The sequence below is a fragment of the Hyperoodon ampullatus genome, assembly GCF_949752795.1.
Source record: "Hyperoodon ampullatus genome assembly, chromosome: 7".
Taxonomy (NCBI): Eukaryota; Metazoa; Chordata; class Mammalia; order Artiodactyla; family Ziphiidae; genus Hyperoodon; species Hyperoodon ampullatus.
In genome coordinates, this window is record NC_136920.1 from 107,342,790 (window position 1) to 107,359,230 (window position 16,441).

General features: G+C 33.7%; 1 protein-coding gene across 2 annotated transcripts in view; it reads right to left on the reverse strand.

Moving 5' to 3' along the window:
* GRIA4 (glutamate ionotropic receptor AMPA type subunit 4) overlaps positions 1 to 16,441 on the reverse strand; it is a gene marked incomplete at both ends in the record, with an annotated part of 489,699 nt that overhangs the window by 30,350 nt on the left and 442,908 nt on the right. For both annotated transcript variants that reach the window (XM_079708692.1, XM_079708693.1), the window contains one exon: positions 13,019 to 13,266. In XM_079708692.1, the coding sequence (XP_079564818.1) occupies positions 13,019 to 13,266 (248 nt within the window). The remainder of the gene's footprint in view (positions 1 to 13,018; positions 13,267 to 16,441) is intronic.

Consider the following 16,441-nt stretch of genomic DNA (forward strand, 5'->3'; position numbering starts at 1 on the left):
CTTTTGTGCTTAATACTAGAACATATCACACAGTCTTTTAGCTATTAGCTCCTCATCAGGTTGGATACTTTTTAAACTACCAGTTTGGGCACTTTCATTAATTATTTTTAATATATTTAATAAATGGAATACAGTTAATATGAGATCAATACTTTTCAGTTTACTGAGCGACTAAACAAGAAAAAAATGATGTTTTATCTCAATTTCAGGTTATCCAAAAGAACTAGAAGTCACTGCAGAACCACCAAACAATTCTTTCTTGGAATGAGATTACCATGATATATTTCATAAGAATTCAAAGTACACAACAGATCTGCCTGACATAACTAATATCTGTGTGGGTGTCCAATTTTAACACATAAATAGTCCACTAAAAATATTATGACTTTTTTTTTCTTTGCTTAGGAATGAATAATGTGCCTCCAATATAGCCTATACCTTTCACTAAAGGAGTCAGTCAGTGAGAAACTCAAAATTAGGTTCTATCTGACTTCTGGCAAAATGCATTATCTGCTGAAAGTTCAGTAATTAGGTTTCTGGATTTGGTGACCATTGCAATATCATTATCTACATAAATAGTATACGTTGGCATTAAAATCAAATTTCTAGTTCGTATGTGTGCTCTCATGTACATTCCTAATCACATGACTACTACGGCTCTTACTTAGAAGATAGCAATCTCCAACAAAAATATATCCTTCTGAAATGATTTTCTTTCATTAAAAACCCCAACAATCCAATTTTAAGATAATGCCAAGATTCTAAACACATTTGTAACAAAGCAAAAACTGTGTTTCTGTAAGATGATGATTATTTACTGACAACTCATTGCCTGAATTCTCATTCTTTTGGCACATTTCTTCTCCTTCCTAAAATTTCCTTCTTCTTGATCCCCAACTGTCTCAGTTACATGATCCTAAAGCTTTCCTAAAATCCATTTGAGTCACATTAAGATGTAGCCTCCTTGGAGAGCGACAATAACAAAAACCATTGCTGGATAGAATCTGGAAGCTGATCCCTCCATAATCCATATGATTTCTTCAAATATCTCAAATTCTGGATGCTTTGTAAATTCTCTCACTTGTTCCCACTTTGGATTTCTCCCCTATGGAAGGACCAATTTGAAATAGAGTACAGAAGGCAGGGAATACTGATGATGTCCCTGGACGACAACATAACATTTGAGAGGTAACACTGGAAACCATTAAAAGCAATGTAAAAGGCCTGGGAAGTGCTTCTATAAGCATGGAGAAGTACAGCTCAAGACAATATTACCTCCCTTTCCTCTTATTTTTCTAACCACAGTTTTCGTAAGGTACTTTAAAAATTTCATTAATCCTATACTACTTCACACCAAAAGTCTAACTGACCATATTTCAAATTATGTATCATTTAAGTGATATCAGCTGCTTATTTTAATAAAAATTTTTCTTGATGATATATTTTCTATAGAAACACTTTGGATTTTACTTTTAATATTTTTGTAACCTCATTATCCATTATGGTTTGATTGTCAGTTACTATCCATATTTTACATGTAGTGAAATTAACAACCGATGACAATTTCCTAAGGCCTATGTAAGAATCTAATCCTTAATGGAAAACTGGCATTGATATTTAATGATGATGGAAAACCTTAACATATAACTGATAAGACTTGTGTGAAGGTTTTTATTTTTTTCCTGCTATTTCATTTGTAAGTGGATATTCAAATAACTATTATGCACAGGTGGCAAGCTGCTTTCCTAATCCTGTTGGGTTAAAAAATATAAATATATAAAGAAAAAGGGATTAAAAATAGGTGGGGGAGGGGTTTCCTTCAAATAAATGGAACCCATTCTTTTGAAAGAAAACTCCCCTCTTACCTTGGTCCTGGAGCTGGTTAGTTCTCCTCTGTCCTCCTCCTAGGGGAGAAATACCCAAAGTTAAACAATAATAGAACATGGTCTTGTATTAAAGTCAAGTTCAGTTCTGGCTGACCCCCTCCTCAGGTCTCACAAGACACTACCAACTATCTGATATCCTGGGGCATTCATTGAATTGAACTTAAAATACATTTAAGGATTAAGCCAAAGGGGAATGAACATTAGCTGTGTAAGGGAGACAAAATTGTCTGCTCTTTAGTCAATTTTATTAGAGCTTCAATAAGCTGAAGACTGACCTAGAGCAGAATATTTATGGAAAGGCATTGATTGGGTAATTTTCATCAGCTGGAGTGAATCATGAAGGGTGTACCATGGGGAGTACCTAAAGTTCCCCAAGTAGAGAAAGGCATGCTGTGATGTTTCAATGCATTTCCCTGATGTTCTTCATGTCTTTTGAGGGTAAAATGATAGTGCTACAAGCAACACCATGTTTGAAGCAGTACTAAATCTAGTAGGAACAAGAATTATTGTAAAAGTGAAAAAAAACCCTAATAGGTCATTAGATGGGAACATTCGGAAAAAGTCTGGGACATGGGTATGATCAGAAACTATGTGCTTTATTTTTTCAAAATGGAATCATAGGTTAGATAAAGAAGGGATTTTTTTTTCTTAATGTGTCTCTATCTAACTAGGACTCTCAGTGTCTTTGGAGAGAAACAAGGCAGCATAGTGAAACAAGCATGGATTTGGGAATTATACAATAATGGGTTCCTATTCCAGTTTTTTCATTTCTCAGCTCTTTGACTTGAATTTCAGCAACATCATCTGTCCACATGAAGAGAGTAGAACCAATGTCAAGGGGTTGTGGGGGAAAATATATTCATATACATATGCTTGGTATGTAGTACAGTAATTATTAAATTTTATTTCCTTTTTATTTATATGGTCTCTGATATGGTCTTTTTTACTGGAATATAGTTGATTTACAATGTTGTGTTAGTTTCTGCTGTACAGCAAAGTAAGTCTGTTATACATGATATGGTCTTTTCTTACTTGAATGACTTTATCTCTTTAGAGACCAATGTCTAATTAACTGACCTTAGCATCAATTCCTAGATACCCCTTGGTGTAATTTCAGAGATAGTGACCAGCTCCCATAAAAAAAAAAAAAAATCAGATACCAGACAATTGATTGAATTCTGTGAGACATGGAGGAAAGTGGAGACCAAGAATGAGCCTGAACCCATACAAGATCATGTGCTATTGTTATTTAACTTTGGGTAACTTATTAAAATTATTTATCAAGTAAAATGACATCAAGTGAGAAAATGGATGTACTTTTGGAATATCAGGTTGTCACAGTATATCCCAGAGATGTCAAAATGAAAGATGCTGTAGTCATTACTCAAATGGCTATTATGAAAATGTGCAGGGAAAAAACACTGTATGGAAGATTCTATATTACACATCTATTACTGTTACCATTTATTTAGTGTTGCATTCATACTATGAACTTTAATCAACTTAACGTTACACGATATAAATATGGCACAATAGAACTCCTCCAACTACAAATATACATGTTTTTTCTCATGTTCTTCCTTAGAAACTTTAACTTCATATATTTAATGAATATTCTAAGAATGGCTATTTTGACAAACCAGCCTTTATCCACTATACTCTATAAATTCTAAAGAATATATACAGAAATAGAGACTTTCCTTTTTTCTGAAACAGATATATTCAAAAATCATAAAGCTGTGCTATAAATAGAAAAAAAGAGTAAATTATATTTTATGAAACACCTACTTCATCCATGGAACCCACTTATCTGATAGAGTTTTTGATGGAATTATCTTTATATTCTGAAAGGATCTGAGAATCTATGAATAGGAACAACTGTAGGTACAATGCCAGGCTTGGTTACAATTACAGTGGCTGTACAGTCTTCATGCTTCAGGGCATAAACTGATTGCTCTTTATAATAAAGGGAAAAATAAAAAAGAAATTAAGTAGTACTAAAGTTGTTGGAGCTATTATGGTGCTCTTAAAATTCAACCCTCTCAAGTATTACATATTGAACCACCACGGGATACCACATTTCATAGATCAATTTTTTATCATATCTAGATATGGAAATATGTTTTATTCTTAAAAAAACAAAGTAAGTCCTTCTACATGTATGTGCATCACTTTAGCTGTTTTATTCCCACTTTTATATAATCCAAAGAATTTTGTCAGATTTGTACGTTGCCAAAAATTTGATGTCATTATATAATTTTAAATCTCTCTATAAGTACACAAGAACTCTGTCTATTCTAGCTCTGTGGTTCTCTCAGAGAAGTGCTTTCCTTAAATACTTTTCCATTTCACAATGTAGACAGACTATGATAAAAGCAGCTATTTACTTAATTAGTGAATTACTTAATTCCAAAACCTGATGAGCTTCTACTGAGGTTCTGGGGATGAATTTTCCCCCAGTGTTATTAGGTGTCCAAAACGTCAAAGAGGTATAAGAGAATTCTTTGGTTGTTTTGCTAAAGACAGTTCAGGGCATGACTCAGAATCTCAGACTCCCAAAGTGAGAAGGGAATTTTGATGTCACTGTCACAGTACTCTCTAAGAGATGTAAGAATCCCTTCTATTTCTGTTTGAACAACTCTGATATCGAGAATCATAGCCAATTTCCCCCCATTTTTTGGACCAGTTTTAATTGTTGTAAAATATTTCTTTGTGTTGACCCGAAATCTACCTCTGTGTAATTTCTTTAACTTATCAAGAGTTTATTTAGTTTTTAATATTAATTAAACTTTATAGTTTCTTGAGCTCTTAAATGGATATTTGCAATATACCTTGAAATTATCAATGTTGCTGAAACTACAGCATGGAATAATCATAGAACCTGTTCAGTAAGTTTTCAAAGTAAACTATATTTATATTAATAAGTATTTTTTCTTCCTTTGTTCTTTTCCTATAAGAGCACTGGAGAGAGTCAGAAGATCTCTGTTCCAATCTCAGCTGTGTGGGACTGTGGGCAAGTCACTTAACATCTCTAATTTATAATGTCTTCCTCTGTAACAAAATGACATCATAAAAGGGTTAAAAGGAGCAAGTAAAAAAAAATATGTGGAAGTGGTTTGAAAGCTATAATGCTGTACTGCTACTATTATTGTTTCACTTTAGAAATATATTGCTCAGCAATTTTTAGAGCTCTATGTTAAGCTACATTTAAACATTATGTCTGAAAAGTGAACAAATTAAAAAGCACATTAATTAAATAATAGATTAACTGATTCTTTGCATTATATGATATTATCATTGTTATATCATTTCACAGTAAGTAATTCTTTTTTTTTTTAGTCTATGACCTTCATTTTTACTCTGGAAGACAATCAGGTCAGTTTTTCTTGGATCCCATTTACTTCTATTTACCTCTAATTAGCCTAGCCTCAAATATAAGCCAAAAGTTAGGGCATTGATTTAGGGTTCTGGATACTTGGTTTAATTTTAAGTTTTTAATTTCACATTCTTTTTATGTTTTAAATTTACTTTTCATGCTAAAGGTGTTAGCAACTTAGAGCAGCTGTACTTGTTGATAATACATTTTTTGTGGTCCTAGTTGCAAATTCCTGAAAAGAGGGGAAACTAGGGACCGGGTGTCTGATGATGTCTTCTCTTAGTTACTAATAGGATTCTGGCCTGTTACTATATCAAAAAGGAAGTTGCAAATCTGTCAGCTCCAAATATGAAACAACTAGGCGTCTATAATAGCAGAGGCCTTGCAGGTAGTTCTTGACAGTTTTTATATAATCTTTTGTGTAGTGAAGCAACAATGGAGAGGATCCATATACTCTTACGTTGTCTTTGAAAGTGAGTTGCTTGTGTCACATTTGTTTGATTGACTCCAATTTGATTTTTATTTTGGCAAACTCCCAAATAGTTAACACTTAGAAAAAACAGATTGAATTTTTAACATTTCTGTAAAAAAATATTTGTGTATTAATTTCTTCATTGAGTACCCTAGAGAAAAAGTTAAGATAAATAAAATCTAGATTATTTCAATATGATGTCGTGACTTTGTTTGGTCAATAGTATTTACAGTGATAGATTTCTTCCACATTTTGTATTGTGGAAGTATTGTATTCAAAGTATTGTATACTTTGAAAGGCAGAATTAATGCTAAGAATATTTTTATGCCTTTAATGTTTTTTTCATTGTTGAGTTGTGTGACAGTAAAGAAACATATTGAAATGGCTTTACAAAGTTTCTGAAAGTGTGTTTCATTCTGTGAATGAGTCCTAACAATGAATTGTAGCTTTTCAGAAAGTTTGGAATCTGTCCATTTAAAATAAACTACTTTTAATCATGAAAAAGCTATTCCTGGTATTAAGGAGGATAAACAATGTATTCACAGTATTTCTAACTTCTGTTTTTATGATTATTATTTTTTAAATGTTCTCATAGTCAATATAATGCCCATTTCTGAGAAGGCTTGTGGCCAGGCTAGGTATTTTAGAGACTCGAATGGTGACTTTCTATTCAGATGTTGCCAGGTGTGCATGATACTATGTTTGTGGCAAAGCTATTTCAAATGTATGTTATTTCATTCTGAAAACAAGAATTATAGGACTGATTTTTGGGGAGAAACAAACATTTAAATAAATGAGCTACAGTTTCTTATCCCTACTTAAATTAAAACAGAATATAATTCTAAACCAGGGCCTTTACTATTTCCCAGTTCATTCTAAATGACTGCCAAACTATTCTATCTTCCTCTCTTAAATATGAATAATAAACCAGCCCCATCTTGGCTGATATTATCTTGGCCGAACAGACCCCTTTTCACTTGCTTTGTTGTTCCTTTGTGTCCTCTTTATAACCTGAGCTCTAGTACTGCAATTGCTTCTGGAAACCAATCCTTGTAGTGAGGTGATGTGTAAAGATGAGTGACATAATATGGAACCTGTCCAGCTATTAGACATATATCAAGAGGAAACACTTAAATACACTACTAATATAGGGATACGTTCATCTACAGCACGTTTATTACATATCAGATTATGAACTTTATCCTTAGATACAACTTTATGTTTCCTAAATACACGTGGCATGGGTAGGTCAAGGCTGCTTGACTTGGTTGGCTATAGGTTCTGCACTCACATTAGTTGTGTGTTGCAGTTGAATTAACTTGAATTTTATAGGATATAGATATTCTTTTGGGGGATTCTTTATACTTAAAGTATTTGTTTATAAGACAATTGTGTGGGACTAAAGAGCAACAGCTTGGAATTCTGGCTTTTCATAGAACTGTCAGAATTGAGATCTAAACTTACATCTCTTGTCAAATCAGGTTGTGAAGGCTTAAACTGTTAAACTTCTTTTGTAGCAGTTTTATCGTATTAAATTTAATCCTCTTTGAAGTGGTATAAACTAAAACAGCCACAAATTATCCATTTTTCTCAGGCAAGTTACTAAAATATAGCTTCTAAGTGTAATGGAGAGGAGGCGTATACAGCTAAACACTGAATTTAAACTTTCAGGTGGTGTTACCTACAGCAGCCACAAAACATCCCCAGAATGAACAACTTGAAAACTCTCTGGTAAATTCTCAGGTGGAACCCAGCAACCATCTGTTGAATAAATTGACAAATGAATGAAGGCAAATCATATTGGCAATTTTTTCTTTTTACAAGCGGGGAGAATGGAAAATGTATAATACTTGGTGAGTCTTAAAGAAATGCAGAAAAATGCAGGATTTTTTTCCTTTTCATGGGGAGCTGTAAATTTAATCATCTTTTAACTGCAGGAAAGAGCTAAATGAAAAATCTAAAATTTCAAATGGCAATAGAAAGTTTTATGTTCCCTACTGCACTCAATACCTAGCAAGAGAAACATGGGATGTATGAATTCTAAAGGGGATTATTTTCCCCTGGGACACATTTAGTATTGATACCTTTACCATGTGACATCTCAGTTTGTGAATGTAAAATACTTGATACCCACATCTCTAATAGCAAACTGAGTAAGTGTTTAAGCATATCACAACCAGGGGGATTTGCGTGTGCTTGTGTGCGTTTATGCTGAGAGGTGCAAATGGTTTTTGTATGAGTGTGTTTTCTAATCCCTAGGCCAACAGACTATGTTCCAAAACATAATGGGTCACAAAAACTAAGTTCAAAAACTAAGTTATCTGTAGCATCTTTTAATATGGTACCTAATGAAATGAGGGATATTCATAAGTGAAAACATATCTCTCCCTTTCCATAATAGTTAAAAAAAACCCCATATTTGTGTACTAATCTGCTGCAACTCGTTTCCAGAAAACAAGTTAAAAGTATATTTACTTGAGGCCAAGTGCTTCTAAGTAATATTAAGTACTCACTTTAAATTTCTGTACTTTTAAGTTTTACTAGTGTCTACATTAAGTGCTAACAATTGACTTGTTACTAACACCAAAAACAGACTACAACTTTAGTGTCACACACAACATCCAGCAAACTCCTTCTTTCTAAACTTTCCAAGTACACGTGTACTTACGACTAAATATGTCACAGAAATTTTACGTAGGAAAGTGGTTCCTTCAAGATAATACATTTTTCACACATGAATTTAAATATTAAATTGAATACATCTGCCCTAAAAAATACTCCCAAGTTGAAGAAACATAATTTGGCCTACAGAGAACTCTACTTACCCTGATACAGATTTAGGCTGGAGACAAGTGTCTTATGAGTCCAGTGATTGTGTTAAATACTGAAATAAAAAGTCCAATGAAGATGTACTATTCTAATTCCCATTCTTAGTACTTCGTCTCCCCTGCTATGATATTGCCGTGGGGGCTCTGATTTGCCTGTTGTAAACTAAGCATGATGTGCCTGGTTTCAAAGGAGCAGCTCCTGTTGCCACAGGTTCCTGTAACTGGGCATCAGCAAGTGCAACTGGGTCTCATTTTTTCCCAGATTTCAACCACTGATCAAGTTCTTTTGGAACTGCTTTCTCTTGAAAGACTTTTTTTTTTTTTTTAAATGACAGATCATTTGTCTTATATTAGGCACAGTTCCACAAATATCTTTAGAGAAGGCAAAATTTGAATGGGAATTATCCCTATTGAATAATAAAAGTAAAGGAGACTAGCTTTTTCCTTTTTTAATTTTATTTTTAAATTTTTGGCTGTGCCATGTGGCTTGTGGGATTTAGTTCCCTGACCAGGGATCAAACCCAGGACCATAGCAGAGAAAGCGCTGAGCCCTAAACACTGGACTGCCAGGGAATTCCCAGGAGACTAGTTTTTTAACGTGGCTTCAAACATTAGGGTCAAGCGTAAAAATCTTTACAAAGGCCAGGAGAATTCTGAAGATATGATCCACTTCTTTGTTTCCTGGAAGTACTTGAAGATACTAGACACCATGAATATTTTTAAAAGGGGTATTTCTCATTTAACAACTATTTAATAGTCAGTAAATCTGTATTAAATAAATTATGATTTACTCTAAACAATCTTTTCAGTTTACTTATTGCATGGTAAAGTTGAGAGTCTAGAAACTAGTGTAATATAGATAATACACTAAAGAAAGTACTATTTTGATAGTAAAGTATACAACTTTCCTAGATAATAATTACTATAGTATAGTATGTATCTATACTAAAGTTGCATAGTAAAGTTGATAGTATTGATAGTATAGTCAAAATACACTTCCTCTTTCATCTAAACTTTATATCATATTGCTATGCCATCTAAAGTGTCTATTTTAAAACAACCTTTAAAAATTTCTCAACCAGTGAAGGCTTTTACAAGAGTTTTGGATTGCCAAAGGTGCTGGAGAAGGGATGAGAAGGAAGTTCATGTAGAATAAATGGCATTGTGCATGTGGAAAGAAGATTCAGGAGAAATATCAAAGTAGGGAGATAGTGGAACATAAGAGATTTTACCCTTTTATCTCACAATAAGACCTGAAAGTTTTCTTTGGAAGGTAACTTAGAAAAACAAATAATAATGGGAGTAAGATTTAAGTTTTTCACTCACTGATATTTATAGTTTGTAGGTACACTTACCTATAATTGCTTTCCTTTTTAATTTTAAAATTTATAGATTCTAAGTTTAACAACATCAATATACCTGGCATTCTATCACCTACAAATTGGAGAATCTATGTCAAAGCATAATAAACCAATAATTTCTGAGCATACTTATTGGCCTTGTGTTAATGAGAGCCGTTAGTGATAGCTTGATGGTTTTAACATTGTGAAATGCTATGTATGTGTATGCCCAGCAAACGCTAGCCTGAAATAAAGTCTCTTTGAACAATAAGGAGCTTTGCATATCATTCTCTGCCATAAAGATGGGTGCCAGTTGTAACTGTTGTAATATTTGTTACCCTAGTCACAGATATATGCTCTGTGATGATCCTGATTGCCTGTGTTTTAAAGCCTACATTAAAGACCCAAGTCCTGATTTTCCATCCTGAGTATATGTCCTACTCTTACTCTTTTCTGTGACATTTATTTTGAAGCATTTTGACCAAACAGCAAGATCTGGAAATAAAAAATCTCCCTAGATCAACAGAAGATTGTTAGTCATTTGTCTGCATTCTCTGGTTATACTTATATAGAAGGAAGATTGTTTTCCTTTTCATAAAGTCTCATATTACCCAATGAATCAAAACAGCAGCGTTTGGAAGAAAGCCATAATTAATGACAATGAAACAGACCAGTCTCGATGTATCCAGAACTATTAACCTAAAAACTTGGTTAAAAAATAGATCTTGTGGGAAAACAGACTTAGTCTCAACTGAACAAATGAGGCAGAAAGTTTTCAAAGATACTCTTGATGCAGGTATGCCCTCTGGATCTTGCTCTGATGACTGTAATTATTTTGAATTTTGTCATTTATACAGAAGGTGCCTATTGGTCCATCTCTATATTAGTTTGCCTCTTTTGAAGCAGAAGGTTACTAGCTGAATAAGAATGAGAATTTAAGCTTAATGAGCCTCCTGCTTAGTTGGGCTGGGTGTGGGGGAGTAAGGAGGTGTGGGTAAGGTGAATGCTGGTTAGCCTTCAGTGCACTTCCAGTGTTCTCAAAGACAGGACAAAATGTCTGTGGTTTTGGCATGCAGGGGCCAGCTTGCTCAGGAAATTGTGGCATGTATAAAGCAAAGCACATAAACAAACTCTTAACCCAGGAAGCTGAGTTTAACAATTGCCTCATTAACAAGATCCAGGAAAAGACAGGAAAAGAGGGGGAGGCCAATAGCTGATTATTATACAGTTCTAGACAGATGAAGCTCTTCAGCTTCTCCCTAAACAATCCCTGTAGTGTGGATTTGACAAAGTGGCACATTTAAGAGGGAACACTCTTGCTATCAATGGGAGTCAGGCGCACCCTTATCTGAGGGCCAAATTCAGTCCCTGGAACTTGACTTTATCAGTAGACACAAGACAGAGGACAAGGCAGCTACATCCACAGAGAATTAATTAAGAGCAGATGCTACATCCAGTGAATGTAATCAATAGTGTGAACAGTAATCTACATATCACCCTCTGTTGCTGTCTCCCTTTCTATTTACTACTATTTCAATAGAGATTTATTTGCCATATGGCCTCACTGAAATTACATATTTCTTATATTGCATCAAAGAAAATATTCCCTTAAAGACCAAATATTCTAATGTCACTTTTAGTTTCTGAATGGCTGAAATCTCTTTGGGTAGAATTTTATCATAGATAATTTATTTGTTTGGCTTTCTCCGTGCACATTTCTCCAGTTTCATATGCGAAGTTTGTTCAAATAAACCTGACTTCAGTATTGCCAAAGTCTACACCCAAATATGTCTTCGCTGGCTAATTTTGTTCTATCTCCTTTAAAAATTGTCCCTTTTGAATATACCATGGAACCCCTCTCAAATTATTACAGTGTTGTTTGTAAACACAAAATACTGTTTTAACACAAACTTTTCAGTACTAGTATTTGTTTCTTATATCTGTCTCAACTTCTCCCCCACCCAGCACATATACCCAAAGTACATTGCATTTCCCTTTTTGAAACCAATCATATAATTTTATATTGTCTTCACTCCTACTAGGCAACAGTACAGGTCTCATTACCTTCATTTTTCAAAGGCTTACCAGAAACATCATTTTTCAAGACCAGGTTCTTGGTTAATTCCTTTGGCAAAGATTCTGATTTCTTCTTGAATCTGTGCTTTGTATGAATCTCTCCTAAGCAGCACTGAGACCAGAGTAATTTGTCAGTCGTCACTTTTGACCCCAGCTTTGCTCTAACCCCAGCAATTCAACAGCAGCCTTTGTTACTTAAGGAAAATAGGAAACTCTGCCTCCTGGACATAAACATGTGAATTTTCTATGTCCAGGACCAAAAGGGTGAAAAGGGCAGATTTTACCAACATTTCCTTAAGAAATAAAGTCCCACTTTTAACACATGTGGACTATCAACAACATGTGTGATGCTTTGGTCATAAGTCACATTTTAGGGGTCTATGTGTGAACAATTTTGAATTGTTACTGGGTCTAATTTTACAGATCTTACTTACCCCATACTCCCTTTGCAACAGTAGAGAGTGTGACTTGAGTAAGCACAATAAAATCAGAGCCCAGTTTTCCCTCTGATCATAATTGCATTTATAAATAAATGTGATTTACAAAGTTAGCATTGATACAACTCAGGATTTTCTAAAATATAATGATGCCATAATAAATGAAACACTGAAATGGAAAAAAAGTGTTTTTCTAGAAGATATTGATTTCTTCTTAGAAACTAGCAGGCAGGCATAATTTTTAAAATAATGAAAAAATGTAGAATTATTACTGACACAATGAGAATGTAGATTTCAGTGACCAAAAAAAGTTGATGAGATATAGAAGCATATGCTACCCGTGTTTTAGGCCCACTGGAAGCAGCTAGTGTTCAACCAGTTTGGTTTTTATATGGCCTTAAAAGATATATGTCAATTAAGATTAATTATTCTAAAATTAAAAAAAAATTACCTGATTGTTGACCAAAAAATATGAAATGGAGAAACAGAAAAACAAACAAACATACCATGTTCACACACAAAACAAAATAATTATCTCAGGGACATCAGGGAAGGTGGAATACTATAACAACACATGTTATATTGTTATACTATTCCACCCACCTTAATGAAGAACCCTTGGGTGTTGCTACTCCATAGCCTTTCGAATCCAGATTTCCTCCCACTTTCATTGTGTCACATGGCTTTCGCTGCTCAATGTATTCATTCATAGTGGACTCCAGGAGAAAGGCAAATTTGCCCTTGGATTTTCGGACACGAGCTACTCCCTCAGCTGTAGTCCTAGTGAACACTGATGGCTCTGCTGATCGCATGTAGGTCCACATCTTTTCATATACTGCTATTTTTGATCTCTGGAGGAAATTAAAATAAAATTAAATACAGGAAAGAAGGGAACAAGATGTTAATATTGACTGAACCGAGATAAGGATAAAGCCTTCTACGTTATCCTCTAATTGCAATTTGCCATAATAACATTATTCTTTTACAATTAGAATACTGCCTTTTACAACTGTTTAAGAAAATCACTGAAATGAAAGACATTTAAAAGTGATATTTGGAGAAAAAGGTACCTCATGTCATAATAACTACTTACTCAACTGCTTAAAGAAAAACTTACTATTATTATAAAATGTAGACAGCCATAGAGAGAGTTGTACTGAATTATAAAAAAAAAGGAGAGTTGTTATATTGTTTTATCTTCATATTTTTCCATGCCTCAAAGTTTTAATGAAAACCATTCTAAAAAAATATATACAAAATATGCAGTCCCTATCAACTCACTATTTGAACACCAAAGGAGGAGGAGAAATCTGCCCTAGTTTAAAAACCAAATATCCATAAAACAAGAATCAAACTAGGTCCACCAAAACATTTTTAGACCTTTTTTTAACAAAATATCCAAATAGAACATATATTAAACTTTAAAGAGAAGTAATTCTTGTTTTCCCACTTTATATTTTGGAGAGTTAGTTTTTCTAATCCCTTGACTTCAGCCAAGAAACTTACTTATATTTTTGTCTATTTGGGCTGTATCTACATTATTTATAGGACTTAATTTATCCAACTCACTTTGTCGGTATCTGCGTTCATATTAGATTTTTTCATCCACACATTTTTTCACACGAAGATATATCCAAATGAACTCAAATGTCCCCAAAGGATATATTTAATAAAATAGAAAAGCCCAAATCCTATTTGGTGTTTGACAATACAATGATACACACAGAGTTTTATCTGGTTCAATTACTTTTGTTCAATAGCAAGATGTGGAAATTTTGCATCTGGATCCAAATTAAAAGTAAAGGAGACTTCAGTCAAACCTAAATCTATGCATGAGGCCAAATTCTGAGTAGCATGTATACTTATTTACACCGACCTTGTTTTGTTTACCAGAAGATAGAATCCAACAAGAAACAGATCTTCAATAATCAACAAGGTACCCGAATGGCAAATTTAAGAATACATGTTTTGGACAAAAGCAAATTACTCAGGTGAACAAAGAAACTGATAAAAGTGGTATTCAAAATTTTGACTTCATAAGGTGGAAATTTAGTAATCAATAAATCTATATAATAAGTCACACAATAAGAGATTTACATACCTAAACACCAAAAAAACCCTAGATATTTTATGTTAATGTATATTCAAATGGTGATAAATATCAGATAGGAAATAGATATCCTGTATCCTCTGAAATGTTTTTATGTTATTAACACTTGAAAATATCTCATGATTCAGAGATTCTGATATATTTGTGTATGTATGTGTAGGTAATGACAGGTTACTTCTGGCTACAGAAATCCTCACATTAGGAAAATTCTATGCCAAATATAATTCAGTTGCAAAAATTCTATGTTGTTCCAGGACAGAAGAGTATCTGAATTCAGAACCCTTAACCATGAGATCCACTAGGGAGGCCATGTTGCCAGGCCTCATTCACTCCATCTCTGATAATGAAGTTCTCTTCTAGTGTATGAACTACTCCATTTTATAATGAGTTCCAATTTCTGAAAATTATAAGCTCTCTGGATCACTTGATACTGATTATGTTTAAACATCTATCCTGATGATTTCAATTTAGACATGTTGCTAAACTGCATCATTTAAGCATATAATCACTTTTTAAAATGTATTGATATCTTCACTTCAGAGTTACACCCCAAAAGGTATAGAGTTCTATATATATTTTTTGCTTCACTATGTATACTACATTGAAACCAGAAGAAATAAAATCTGAGTATTATTTTAATTAAATTTTTTTGAAAAAATTTAAGAATATGAGAATCATCCTAGTTACTTGGCAATTTTCTACTCATTTTTTATATCTTATTAAAGGAAAAGAGAACAGCTAAACAAAACTAAGGCAGCAAAATGGAAAAAGAGTATTTTTAGGGCTTGGTAATTATGAAGATAATTTAACTATATAGAATGCAACATAATATTAAAGCAAATGATTTTTTTAAAGGAATAAAATACCTTTAGGTCATTGATATTTCATAGACTTCCATTCCCGTAATATTAATGTGAGGAAAATTACTACTGCTTTTGTTCAAATATATTGAGTTACATATACCTTAAGTGCAAAAGAAGTTAAATTAATTCCTTTAAAGTCCAGAAGAAAGAGGAATCTGTAGTGTAATTATGCTTAATTTCTTATGTATAATAGAAATTATAAAATACACACTTTCAGTGGAAAATAGAGGAATGATGAAAGAAACTTTTTGGGAAAAAAATGTATATGGTGTGTCACTATGTTAATGTTTAGAAATTCTGATTCTGATTTAAAGGGGCATGGTTTAGATAAAATCAAATCCACATGGTGGAGAGGGTGAGGTTGGGAAATTCAGGAGGTAAAGGACTGGAAATAATATCTCTGTGCCTTACTTGTGACTATAAGAGGGTGTTTGCTAAGGAATGAGGGTTAGGTAATTTTTATAAATTTGATGAGACAGGCTAAAATGAGGAGATTTTTGCAGACCCAGTAAGCTCATAAATGTAGTGATAGTGGGACTTTTACATCTTCATCTTCAACTGTGATATCTACTTAAAGATCAGGTTTGGGGGCTTCCCTGGTGGCACAGTGGTTGAGAATCCGCCTGCTAATGCAGAGGACACGGGTTCGAGCCCTGGTCTGGGAAGATCCCACATGCCGCGGAGCAACTAGGCCTGTGAGCCACAACTACTGAGCCTGCGCGTCTGGAGCCTGTGCTCCACAAGAAGAGAGGCCACGATAGTGAGAGGCCCGCGCAGGGCGATGAAGAGTGGCCCCCACTTGCCACAACTAGAGAAAGTCCTCTCACAGAAACGAAGACCCAACACAGCCCAAAATAAATTAAAAAAAAAAAAAAAAAGATCAGGTTTGGGGAGTGAATATGCTCAAGGTAATAAGCAAAGATAATATGTCTTTTTTTAATTATAAAATTAATCTCAAATTTACTTGTTTCATCTTTATTGTGAAACACAATGCATGGGAAACTATTTGATTTAAAGCACTATTTCATTACTTATAATAATTCTTGGAGATTT